This window comes from Carlito syrichta, unplaced genomic scaffold, assembly GCF_000164805.1.
Source record: "Carlito syrichta isolate Samal-C Ts95f unplaced genomic scaffold, Tarsius_syrichta-2.0.1 Scaffold316302, whole genome shotgun sequence".
NCBI classification, from domain to species: domain Eukaryota; kingdom Metazoa; phylum Chordata; class Mammalia; order Primates; family Tarsiidae; genus Carlito; species Carlito syrichta.
In genome coordinates, this window is record NW_007260398.1 from 758,975 (window position 1) to 772,476 (window position 13,502).

Genomic DNA, 13,502 nt, shown 5'->3' on the forward strand with positions numbered 1-13,502 from the left:
CCTCAGCTTCCCAAAGGCGCGGGATTACAGGCTGAGCCACCGAGCCTGGCCTACTGCTATTTTTAAAAAAATTTTTGTATAGAGGTGAGGTCTTGCTATGTTGCCCAGGCTGGTCTCGAATTCCTGGTCTCAAGGGATTCTCCCACCTCGGCCTTCCAAAATGCTAGTATGCAGGCATGAGCCACTGTTCCCAGCCAGGATGTGCGTTTCAAAAATTTTTAATATATATATGGAGATAAGGTTTCACTGTGCTGCCCAGGCTGGTTTTAAACTCATAGGCTCAGATGATCCTTCCGCCTTCGTCTCCCGAAGCGGTGGGATTACAGGGGTGAGCAACCAGACCCAGCCCAGGATGTACGTTTTAAAACAGCTTTATTGAGGGGTAATTTACATTTTATAAAATAAATGTAAATTTATTTCAGAATCAGTGATTTTTAGTAAACTACAGTTAATTTTTTTTAACTGTTTCTAGTTTTATTCTGGATCATGTACTTTTGGTATACATAAATGTTTTGAACCTTTTTTTTCCCCCAAGTAATTGTCTGAACTTTCTCCAACCTTAATCTGCATGGAGCGGGGCAAGGCCTGAAGCCCTTTCAAAACTGTTCTGGCAAGCTCTGTAGGATTGCATAGGGTCACAGCAGGCCGAAGCGCTGGAGGCTTGCTAGATAGTCGATTTTAGCAAACATCATCACAGTCCAGTTTTAGGACATTTCCATCAGCCCAGAAAGCTTCTTCCCCTCCATGTGCTGTCAGTCCTGTTCCTTCCCTCAGGCTGATGTGCCTTCTGCCTCTAAATTTGTAGACATGGAACACATCATGTTTTCTCATCAGTTACTTTTATTTCATCTTTATGGCATACGTGTGGCAGTATATTGATTGAAAGCATGTGGGAAATGTTATCTCTTTTGAGCCCGAGGTAAAATTGTCTAAATACTTTTAGAGGACAGGGCCCCCCAGGAGTGCTGGGGCTGGGCGCAGTCTGCAGAGGGAATCGGTGCTGTAGGCCATCAACTTCTGTCCATTCTTTTTTTTTTTGAGTTGAAGTCTCACTCTGTCGCCCAGACTGGAGTGCAGTGGCTGCTCCTGGCCACTGCAGCCTCGACCTGCTGGGCTCCGGCAATCCTTCTGCCTCACCCTTCCAAATAGCTGGAACTACAGGTGTGCGCTACCACGCCCGGCTAATTTTTTGATTTATTGTTGAGAAGAGGTCTCACCAAGTTACCTAGGCGGGTCTCAAACCCGCGGGCTTGGGCAATCCACTCACCTCAGCCTCCCAAGGCTCGGGATTACAGACTGAGCCACCGAGCCCGGCAACTTCTGTCCATTCTTTTCCCAACTTCTGGCCTCAGGCCCCTCCAAGACCAGAGCCTTCCCCAGGGCCCAGCTGGGATTGGTGTCTTTGCTGATGTTGTCCAAACCGCAAGACAGAGTTGCGCCACCACATGTGGTCACACTTCCTGCCCTGCAAGCTGGACACGTGAGTAATTTCTGTCCCTTTCCCCCTCACAGGGACTTCCTTCCCCGTGGCTCAGGAATCGTCACCCGGCGGCCTCTTATTCTGCAGCTCATCTTCTCAAAAACAGGTATGAGGGCAGCCTACAGCTTCAGAAGGAAGTGAATGTGGATGTGGGCCCAGGAGGAGCCAGGGGCCACAGGCCTCATCTTGTGTCCCGGGCTGTCATTTGGGTTTGACTGCTTGTGTTCCATGTATGTGGGGAAGTTGAAAAATGGCTCAGTGAACACTTAGACACCCATGCCACAAGCCCTCAACTGTGACTTGGATGCCAGGTGTCATATTTACTTTCTATATGACATAGAGAGAACACCTCCCCCCGTTTTTGAGTCAGTCTCACTCTGTCACCTAGGTTGGAGTGCAGTGGCATGGTCAAGACCATGACAGCCATGACCTACTGGGCTCAGGTGATCCTGCCACCTCAGCCTTCCAAGTAACTGGAACTATAGGTGCATGCCACCATGCCTGGCTAATTTTTTTATTTATTGTAGAGAACCAAGTAACTGGAACTATAGGTGCATGCCACCATGCCTGGCTAATTTTTTTATTTATTGTAGAGATGAGGTCTCACTAAGTTGCCCAAACTGGTCTCGAACCCGTGGGTTCAGGCAATCTGCCTCCCAAAGTGCTGGGATTATAGGCGTGAGCTACCACACCTGACCTAAGGATACATTTTTGCTGAACCCTTTCAAAATCAGTGACAGATGTTGTGATACATCCACCCTAAGTGCTTCAGTGCACCTCCCCTTGCTACAAGGACACTATTCCACATAGTCACAGCACCACACTCAGGAAAAGGAGTATTCCTGCATGCCATTCGAGTCCCAGTCCCTCCTCTATATGTCACCAGTTGTCCCCTAAATAACTTCTCTGGCTGATTTTTTTTTTTCTCTTGAGTCAGAGTTTCACTCTGTCACCCAGGCTGGATTGCAGTGGTATAATCACAGTTTACTACAGCCTTACCTCCTAGATTCAGGTAATCCTCCCACTGCAGTCTCCCCAGAGGGTATGCAGTGACCTGTAATGGTGCCACTGCACTCCAGCCTGGGAGACAGAGGAAGACCCTATGCCCACTTCCTGACAGTCCTACCTTATGGAAGAAGAGGTTGAGGCTTCTGTGTCACTTGTCTGAGGGCACATGGGAGGATCATCTTTAAAGCCCACCTTTAAGCTCACTCTTGGGGAATGTGGCCTCAGGCCGGAGTATGACTGACCAGATTCCCATCATTGCTGGTGGAGAAGAGGCTACAGGGACCAGTGCCAAGGTGGGAGCTTCTGGAGGAGGTGGGAGCAGGTGGAGAAGTGGTGGGCCACAGATGATGGGATTGCAGCCATGGTAGAGATGGTGCCATGGTGGGGGCGCTGGAGGGAGTCTTGTATGGGTGTGAGTCTTCCTGTGTCCCCCAGCTCACACCTCCTCCATCCCACATGGCATTATTACTCCAGGTAGGTGCTCACTCAGTACTGGCCCTCAGCCAGACATCAGGTCGGCAGTGTGAGCACACCAATGTGATCCTGGCTCCCTGAGTCCTGGCCTAGTTGGGGCAGTAGACATGAGGTCACTGTGGTCACGCCAAGAGGAGAAAGCACAGGGGTTTGTGAGAGTATGTCAGCCGTTGTATCTGCCATGGGGTGAGGGGTCCAGGGAAAACATTCTGGACAGGGCTGCAATGTGTGAAGAGTGGTGAGGGGCCAGGAAGCAGGTGGGACAGCCTGGCAGGCCTGGTGAGGGATTCAAGCAGGGGACGCCTGTGTGGCCTGCAGAATGGGGAGAGACTGGCTCAGCCTGCTGGCTGCTGTGTGCAGGACAGACAGGGCCAGGAACATGGGGGTGAGGGGACAGGGGACCGGTAGAGGTATAGAGGTTGGCACTGAGGTGGTAGGGCCGGGCTCTGGTGGTGCTGTGGGGTTGGGGGCAGTGTGGTGTGACCTCAGGGCAAGGTGCTGAGACTTCCAGCAGAGGGTCCCAGACTGAGGGAGGCAGTGGGGAGGAGGGGTGCTCTGCTAGTAGGGAGAGGAAGTGAGTGCATGCAGGATTTTCACTGCTGACTGGTGGCATGAGGGCCACACAGGGCCATGTAACCCTAGAGACTGAAGTTCGTCAAGCTGGCTCTCAGCCACCAAACTCAGAGCTAGGCTGCCCCCCTTTATGACTGGGGAATCAGGTGAGTGACTGCCCTCTCATGCCTTGGTTGCCTCATGTGCCAAATGGGGGTGATAGTGGTGCCTTTCTTGCAGCGCTGGCACCTGCTTAACTGTGGCATGGCTGCCTCCTATGGAGTCTGGAATCTGAAGTTGCACCCCTGAGGCTAGGCCTGGGTCCCCCCTCTCTGATTCTCACAACGCCCAGCATTGCCTAGCTTCCCTTATTCAGCCTGGTCTGGATGAACCATTACTTTTAAATAGCTTAGTTTAAAAATTACCCAAGAATGCAGCCATCAGGAAGTTTGGTGGCCTTTGGGTGAACCCCGACCTTGTTGGGAACCACCCCATAACTCTGGATGCTGGCAACTGTTCTGGGTGCTGGAGACTGTTCCTGCATGGAATGTGAATGGCGTGGCCTCCTGCTGCCGGCCCCCTCCCTCCAGGCTGGAGTGGAGTAGAATGCTCATGGCCCTTGCAGCCTCTACCTGCTGGGCTCAGGTGATCCTTCCACCTCAGTCTTCCAAGTAGCTGAAACTACAGGCATGTGCCACCACACCCAGCTAATTTTTTCATTTATTGTAGAGATGAGGTCTCACCAAGTTTCCCAGGCTGGTCTTGAACCTGTGGCCTCTCACCTCGGCCTCCCAAAGTGCTGGGATTAGAGGCGTGAGCTACAGCGCCTGGCCTTTTTTTTTTTTTATAGCAGGATTTATTGAGAGGACAGAAAAACTCCAACAGTGGGAGGGGACCCGAAGGGGTTGCCCAGCCTTGACCTTCTTGACCTTGACTTCTGTCTGTGCTCATAGAAACCAGAGGAGAGATGTCAGGACTTGGCTCCAAGGCTTCCATCTGCCTCAGAATCAAATCCAGCCTCTTTTTCTTTTTTGAGTCAGTGTCTCACTCTGTTGCCCAGGCTGGAGTGCAGTGGCACACTCATGGCCACCCCAGACCTACTGGGCTAAAGTGATCTTTCTGCCTCAGCCTTCCAAGTAGCCGGAACTACAGGTGCGTGCTACTACACCAGCTAATTTTTTGATATATTGTAGAGATGAGGTCTCACCAAGTTGCCCAGACTGGTCTTGAACCCCTGGGCTCTTGCCTTGGCCTCCCAAAGTGCTAGGATTACAGGCTTGAGCCACCATGCCTGGCCAGCTTCCTTCTTAAGACTTTGTGGCCCTGTCTGGGTCCTGCTGATCCTGGGACCTCACATTTTCCTGGTCCCCTCCCTCCTGACCCTCAAACTCAGATAATTTATTACCACCTCTGGGCTGTTATGTCCCCTGTACTCCCTACCTGAAATTCTGTATACCGATCTGCCTTCTCCTCTGGGTGACCTTCAGCCCTGTCATTCACTGTCTTCACTCCCTGTCCTTTTTTTTTTTGAGACAGAGTCTTGCTCAGTTGCCTAGGCAACAGGAGTGCAGTGGCACGATCATAGTTCACTGCAGCTTTGACCTTCTGGGCTCAAGTGATCCTCCTGCTTCAGACTCCTGAGTAGCTGGAACTATAGGCACACACCACTGTGCCTGGCGTATTTTTAAATTTTTTTGTAGAGAAGAGGTGTCACTTTATTGCCCAGGCTGGTCACACCTGAGCCACCATGCCCAGCCAAGGAAGGACCATCTTCTGACCTTGGTCACCGTGAGCCTCTGCAAGTTCTTTTTTTTTTTTTTGAGTCAGAGTCTCACTCTGTCACCCAGACTGGAGGGCAGTGGCCACTGCAGCCTCAACCTGCTGGGCTCAGGTGATCCTTCCGCCTCAACCTTCCATGTAGCTGGAACTACAGGCATGCCCAGCTAATTTTTTGATTTATTGTAGAGATGAGGTCTTGCCCAATTGGCCCACGCTGATCTTGAACCCTCAGGCTCAGGCAATCCTCTCACCTCAAAGTGCTAGGGTTATAGGTGTGAGCCACTGCGCCCGCCCCGCCTACAAGTTCTTTTAAAACAGGAGGGGTTGGATTGCCTGAGCCTGTGGATTCGAGACCCGCCTGGGTGACTTGGTGAGACCTCATCTCTACAATAAATCAAAAAACTAGCCGGGCATGATAGCGTGTGCCTGTAGTTCCAGCTACTTGGAAGGTTGAGGCGGAAGGATCGCCGGAGCCCAGCAGATGGAGGCTGCGGTGGCCGGGAGCGGCCACTGCATTCCAGTCTGGGCAACAGAGTGAGACTCCAACTCAAAAAAACAAAACAAAACAAAAAACGAAAAACAGGAGGGTCACCTAGGCTCAGTGGATCAACCTGTAATCCCAACTTGGCGAATCCTCGTCTCTACAATAAATAAAAACCTAACCTGGTGAGGTAGCGTGCGCCTGTACTTCTGGCTACTTGGAAGGCTGAGGCAGAAGGATCGCCAGAGCCCAGCAAGTTGAGGCTGTGGTGGCCATGAGCATGCCACTCACTTCAGCCTGGGCGACAGAGTGAGACTTCAACTCGAAAAACAAGCAGACAAAACAAAACAAAAAAAACCCAGGAGGATCTAAAGACCCTGAGGGAGACCAGACCTGGTGTGACTGTGGTTTCTGTTGAGGGTTGACTTCCTTGTGCCCCGGGTGACCTGTCCCTGAGAAGGTGATGGCATACACTTGTCACTCCCCTGCTCATAGGAACCAGAGGAGAGATGTCGGGACTTAGCTCCAAGGGTTCTCATCCACCTCAGAATCAAATCCAGTCTCCTTCTCAAGGCTTTGCGGCCCTGTCCAGGCCCTGCTGGTCCTGGGCCCTCATCTTCCTGGTCCCTCTCCTCCTGACCCTTAAGCCCAGATCATTTGTTCCCACCTCTGGGCTGCTGTGTCCCCTGTGCTCCCTACTTGAAACACTGTCTCCCAATCTGCCTTCTCCGCTGGGTGACCTCCTGCCCTGTCATTTACCCTTTCAAGAGACCCTGGGTGGGAATTAGCTACTTAGCCCAGTGGGGACCCACTTGCGTTGGGGGGGGGGTCACAGTGGTAATGTCCTCTAGCCTAGAGCACATAATGCTTTGTTATAGGCTGTTCTGTAAATTTCAATTAAGTGTACCAGGCACTGGGAAATCAGTGCCCCAAACCCAGTCCCTGCTTGCTGGCAGGTCCGGCATCAGTAGAAGGAGGCAGGTGTGGAGGGAGGGCAGAACCTCTCTCTGGAGAAACCATGAGTGATCCATGGAGCCTGTGGTGGGAGAGCATTGCGCTCCCGGCCTTGCCCGAAAGCTGTTGGAAGAGTGCCCGGTTCATTCCTTTATTCCCCCCATGCCCCGAGCCGGGTCCTGCTGCGTCTCCAAGACCTGATCACATGCTTGGCTGAAAACTCCCCAGAGGGGACCTGGGCTGGCCCTCCTCCTAGGGAGTGTGCAGCTGAGAGTACAGGGCAGTCAGTGGGGGAGTGTATGTGGCCATCAAAACGCGTCAGCATTGGCCCAGGGACTGGAGGAACAGCCTTTGCTATCTGGAAATACTGTGACTGGGGTGGGGGGAAAGGCGTGCAGCTTGGCAGTGGGGCCTGGACGGGCAGGATCAGTGGTGTAGCTCAGTGGCTCAGCGGCTGGGCCTTGGCTGCTGAGGACAAGTCGACTGAAAGTTCAGCCCCCAGGCTGTTGGTTTGCTCTGTGAGCCAGTTGATCACTAATAAAAGCATCTCTAGCACTTGAGCACGTGTAGGGCTGTTCATGTCTATTTCTCATGCTTTCATGATTCTTATGGAGAAACTCATATGTAAAGAATGATCCCGGCTAGTTGGTAACACCTGCCCCTAGCCCATGAACTCCTGGATGCAGAGCATCCTTGGGGCATGGGAAAAGCTTACTACTTCAAGCCAGACATGGCGACTCATGCTTGTAATCCTAGCACTTTGGGATGCCGCGGCAGGAGGATTGCTTGAGCCCAGGAGTTTGAGGCTATCGTGAGCTATGATTGTACCACTGCATTCCAGCCTGGCCCATAGAGCAAAACATCTCTTAAAAACAAAAAACCAAAAAACATGGTCTCTGTTTCAGAAAGGTGGAGTAGGCTGAAGGGCCTGGAGGAATGAATTGAAGTCAAGTTGGGGAGAAGGAAATTTTGTGGGATCCTGTGGCACATGGTGAAGACTTTGGCTTTTACTCTGGGTGATGTGGGAACCATGGAGACTTCTTTTGTGTGTGTGTGTATGTTTTTATTTTTTGAGTTGGAATCTCACTCTGTCACCCAGGCTGGAGGACACCGGCATGTTCCCAGTCACTGCAACCTCGACCTGCTGGGTTTAGGCGATCCTTCAGCTTCATCCTACCAAGTAGCTGGAGCTATAGGCACACACCACTATGCCTGGCTAATTTTTTTTTTTTTTTGAATTGGAGTTTCACTTTGTCGCCCAGACTGGAGTGCAGTGGCACGCTCCTGGCCACCCCAGCATCGACCTGCTGGGCTCTGGCGATCCTTTCGCCTCAGCCTTCCAAGTAGCTGGAACTATAGGCGTGCGCTACCACGCCTGGTTAATTTTTTTATTTATTGTAGAGATGAGGTCTTGCCAAGTTGCCCAGGCGGGTCTTGAACCCGTGGGCTCAGGCAATTCACTCACCTTGGCCTCCCAAGGCACGGGATTATAAGTTGAGCCACCGAGCCCGGCTCTGGCTAATTCAAAAAAAAAAATTTATTGTAGAGATGAGATCTCGCCAGGTTGCCCAGGCTGGTCTTGAACCAGAGGGTTCAGGCAATCCTCTCGCCTCAGCCTCCCAAAGTGCTGGGATTATAGGCGTGAGCCACTGTCCCGGCCCATGGATAAGCAAAGGAAGGGTGAGATCTGGCTTTAAGTGAGTGCTATGGAGGCTGAGCCTACTTGGTGGATGCTTTCTGTCATTGATATTGACTCCAGCAGACCCTTCTATAGTGCCAAGAATTTCTGAAAAGAAGGCCTGGCAATTGGGACAGGACTGATTGGCTCCAGGCCTTCTTGGGCATTGAGGCTGTGGTTCTGTGGCCCGCTGACCTGCAAAGGAAGAGGAACCTCAGAAACCTTCTCTACCCTTCATCTGCATGGAGGGCTGGGCACATAGTGGGAGGAGGATTTCAGAGGGGAGATAACAGAATGTCGCATACTGCCCTGCTCCCCTGCCAGTTCTGTACCTGTGTGTGACTCCTGAGGCCAGAGTCCAGCCTGTGTGGGTCTGGCTTCCTGGTTCTGGCCAAGCGGGTATCCCTGTGGAACTGTGTCCCAGTCCCTGTCTCAGGACAGTGTGATGTTCCAGGGGATGTTTTTTAGTCCAGACACCAAGATTCAGCTTAGGGGTCATAAAGGCCTCCACAGAACCTGTGGCAACTAGGCAGGCCGTGCCTCCATTTGCTTAGCTAACATGCATGAGTGTGCCCTGGGGACACAGCAATAACCAAGGCAGACAAATGTCCCTACCCTGGTGGTGCTGACATTCAGGGACCATGGGTGGTATGCACAGGGTGTGTGTGTGTGTGGGTGTGTGTATGATTAGTAACACAAACCCTCTGTCAGCTGGTAATATGTGTTATGGGGAATCCAAGGCAGGGGAAGTAGGGGCTGGGTGGAACAGTTTCTATGGGGAGAGGGATGTTTCTGTTAGCACTTACAGGAAGTGGTGAGGATGCTGTGTGACTTTTGAGAATAGCTTGCTGTTTCTGGGCTCCCTGTGCAAGCTGAGGGAATGTTGAAGCCCTTTGCTCCCATCCTACATCACGCCTTGGGGTCTGCTGTCCTCCTGCTGCTCAGATGGTAACTGTATAGGTGTTGACTCCTTAAATCTTCACGCAGGCCCTGCTGTGATGCCCACTTCATAGATCAGTAGACAGAGATCTGGGTGGGCCCTCTGACTGCAGACTGATCACATAATCATAGTAGCATGCTGCCAGGAATTGTCGGGCTCAGGAGCCTTGCAGCAGGCAGGTCATGGCCCTGTTAATACCGTCCAGAGTGACCTGGCTGTGGTGGGGAAGGAGGCATCAGAGGCAGGACTCAGGGACTCAGGCTACAGGCAGGTCCAGGAGGAGGAGCTGGGGCTGGACCTTGCATACAGCAGGCCTGGTGGGGAGAGGGCCTGCGTCCTGGCCCCCAGCTCCTCTTCCATCCCACATCCCCCTGCACTCCTTGGAGGGGGATGGTCTCTTTTGGGGCCAGGCCTTGGACCTGGAGCCGGAAGAGAACTGAGATTTGCTGTTGGGGGGCTGGGGACTGTTCCATTTTTAGTGGCTGCTACAGGAAAAGTGGCCGAGTGTTTCCTCTTGTTCCTGTGGAGGGCTGAAGTGTGACTGTCCTTGGAAATTGGGCCAGCTGATATAGCAGGGCTGGCAGTGGGGATGGGGATCCTGGATCCTCCAGCTGGCAACCACATTACCCCTTCTGTGCTGCCTGTGCCTGGGCTAGGCATGTATCTGTTATCTGAGCCCACTGAGTCCCCTTGACACTGCAGCAAAAGTTGAGAGGGGCAGAGTTCCTTGCATTGGTCCCACAAAGACTGTCTGGCTTGAGAGCCCCTTCCTGAAGCCCAGAATATTTGAGTTCCAGTCTCAGTTCTGCCACTGAACACAGACTGAGTCACCACTCTGGGCCTCAGTTTCTTCATTGCTGAGACAAGGATCATGGAGACACCTTCCTGCTATGGGGCTTGAAGGAGCTGGTGGGACTCCACATGGGGCCTGACCATAGTGAGCAGGGCCGGATGTTGGCCATAGTTGGTTAGGTTATAGTGAAGGGATGGCATATCTCCTCCTGCCTCTACGTAGAGAATGAGACCCAGCTAGGGTATCTGTATCTCAGGGATTCATGGCTATGCTGCTTCTGTAGCCAGGTCTCCTCCTGGTGGATGTTCAGGTTATTTCCAGTTTTGACTCTTAGACACCATGCAGAAAGACACATCTTTGCATCTCTGCATGGACCCATTCTCTGGCCTCTCTGTCAACATGACCTATTCACCCCCACCTTTTTTTTTTGAGTTGGAGTCTCACTCTGTGGCCCAGGCAGGAGTGCAGTGGCACTGCATCCTTGACCTGCTGGACTCAGGCGATCCTTTTGCCTCAACCTTCCAAATAACTGGAACTACAGAAGCTAATTTTTTTCTTTTTAATTGTAGAAATGAGGTCTTGCCAAGTTGCCCAGACTGGTCTCGAACCCGTGGGCTCAGGCAGTCCTCTCACCTCAGCCTCCCAAAGTGCTGGGATTATAGGCATGAACCACTGGGCCTGGCCTTTCCGCATTCTTTTTTGCATCGCTTCATGGTCTCTGAGCTTCGAGGGTCTCCCCACCCCAAAATCTTTATTTTTTTTTGAGTTGGAGTGTTACTCCTTTGCCCAGGCTGGAGTGCAGTGGCACGCACACTCACGGCCACTCCAACATCGACCTGCTGGGCTCCGGCGATCCTTCTGCCTCAGCCTTCCGGGTAGCCGGGACTACAGACGTGCACAACCACGCCCAGCTATTTTTTATTTTATTGTAGAGACAAGGTCTCGCCAATTTGCCCAGGCTGGTCTCAAGCGTGCAGGCTCAGGCAGTCCACTTGTCTCGGCCTTCCAAAGTGCTGGGATTACAGGCTGAGCCACCGAGCCCAGCCCCAAAATCTTATGAAAATGGAAATATCTAGAAAAGGTCAGGCATTATACAGTGGACACCTGTATGCTCAGTTCCTACAAACCATGCTGAACATACTTTGTATTTACTTTGTCCCATATCAGGGCCTTTAGACTGGATTTCTTTTCTTTCTTACTTTCTCTTTTTTTTTTTTTTGAGTCAGAGCCTCACTCTGTTACAATAGGCTGGAGTGCGGTGGTACACTCATGGCTACTGCAGCCTTGACCTGCTATGTTCAGGTGATTCTTCCACCTCAACTTTCCAAGTAGCTGGAACTACAGGCATGCACAACCATGTCTGGCTAATTTTTTTCATTTATTGTAGAGACGGTCTCACCAGCTTGCCCAGGCTGGTCTTGACCCCCCCAAGGTGTTGGGATTACAGGCATGACCCACCATACCCAGCTAGAGTTGAATTTCTCTAATTGGCTGAGGACCCACACCACCTTGTCAGTTACTTATTTTTTCTTGATATGGCTTTCAGACATCCCTGCACCATCCCCTCTAGGTTCTGCCCAGAAAGCATTTCTTCTGAGGAGTTCATGTGTAAGGTTTCCCCTTGAACAGCCAGGAGGGACATGAGCCAGACTTTGGTGAGGCTAGCAAGAGCACCTTGTTCCCTGTCCCTTATGGGTGCAGTGTTGAAAAGCACACGAGTCCCATGGATATACTCCTGGGGATCTCAGAGCTGGGCTGACTGCTGACTGCCCACGATCCCACCGGGACAGCGGCTGCTATCTCCTTTACTGGGGCTCACTGCAAGGGAGCTTCTACATCACTACCTGAGACTCAGTGTCATGTAAATGCCAGAGCAGAAGCCTCATGCATGTACTCACCCTTGCTCTGGGGGGCACTTCCTCTCCTGTTCTGTTCACCAGCATAAAGAATCAACACCAGTCACAGCCGCCTGATGTTTTTTTTTTTTTACTCATAATATGTCATGATATGAGGTTTGCAAAATGTGCATGAGAATGTCTTTTTCATGTGCTGAGTCTTAGCCAGTATTGTCATCTGTAGAATCTCCCACATCTGGAAGGGGACTCAGTTGTAGGAGCTCCCTCACCCTCAAGTACTTGTCACAGGAATGAATCTCTTGGTGCCAAATTCCTAGGGTGACTGACTGATTCTTTAATTTCTCTACTTAACAATGCCCTTGTCCCAGAAGCCATCTGCTCCCCTCTATAACAAGACCACATCTTTTTCTCATTTCGACTCTCTCTCTTCTCTTTTCAGAATATGCTGAGTTTTTGCACTGCAAATCCAAAAAGTTTACAGACTTTGATGAAGTCCGACAGGAGATCGAAGCAGAGACCGACAGGGTCACGGGGACCAACAAAGGCATCTCCCCAGTGCCCATCAACCTGCGGGTCTATTCACCACATGGTAGGAAGCATAGGCTGGGACCCATCACAGACTTTGTCTGCCAGTCTCGGGTAGCATCTGCCCCCTCCCAAACAGTATCCTACCTGCCATTGTTCTTCACATGCATGCAACCCTCTTGATCTGCACCTGCTCACTTTTGCTGGGTACATAGTGCCGAGAAATATGGCTCAGCTCTAAGAGAAACACAGCATGCCAGGAAGACTGTTGGGAGTGGTGGAGATTGGGGCAAATTGCAGCTCTTTGCCCTTTTGTTGCCCCTTGGCTTAAGGCAGCCAGATCTGCTGCGGGTTCTTTAGGAGCAGCCAGAAACCACACTTCCCTGCAACATACCCCTATTCTAAAACTGCATTCAGACAGCAGCCCGTGGCCGTAGATAGCCTCTGACCTAACGTGTAGATTGCTACCCCAGGCAGCATTTGGGGAATGTCCCAGCATAGTCTAACAACTCAAGATGGGTTGCTTGTGATGAGTTTTGCACTTCACTCATATTTGAATAAATAATGTCTTCACATGACTCAGAATTCAAAAATTACAGAAGGACATACAGCAAAAACCCATCCTGCCACCCAGTGTTTCATGTTCTTCAATTATCCGTATGCTAGCCGGGTGTGATGGTGCACAGCTGTGTTCTCAGATGCTCAGGAGGCTGAGGCAGGAAGTTGATCCACAACCTGGGCAACAGAGCAAGACTCTCTCTCTTAAAAAAAAAAAGAGACTATGTTAAACAATTTTGACTATATATATGTATATATATTGCATATATGTTTATCATCACATTTACTCAAATTATAGCATAATGTAAAAATAGTTTCTGCCTCTTTTGAGTTGAATTCTCACTCTGACACCCAGACTGGAGTCCAGTGGCACAATTAACGGCTCACCACAGCTTTGATCTTCTGGGTACAGGCAGTCCTCCTA

At 51.2% G+C, this 13,502-nt stretch overlaps 1 protein-coding gene across 1 annotated transcript in view; it reads left to right on the forward strand.

The window, feature by feature from the left end:
- LOC103276706 (dynamin-2-like) overlaps positions 1-12,968 on the forward strand; it is a 46,786-nt gene extending 33,818 nt beyond the window's left edge. The window contains exons 2-4 of the mRNA XM_008074121.2: positions 1,513-1,586; positions 12,435-12,584; positions 12,853-12,968. Of these exons, the coding sequence (XP_008072312.1) occupies positions 1,513-1,586; positions 12,435-12,584; positions 12,853-12,968 (340 nt within the window). The remainder of the gene's footprint in view (positions 1-1,512; positions 1,587-12,434; positions 12,585-12,852) is intronic.
- The last annotated feature ends 534 nt before the right edge of the window (positions 12,969-13,502 follow it).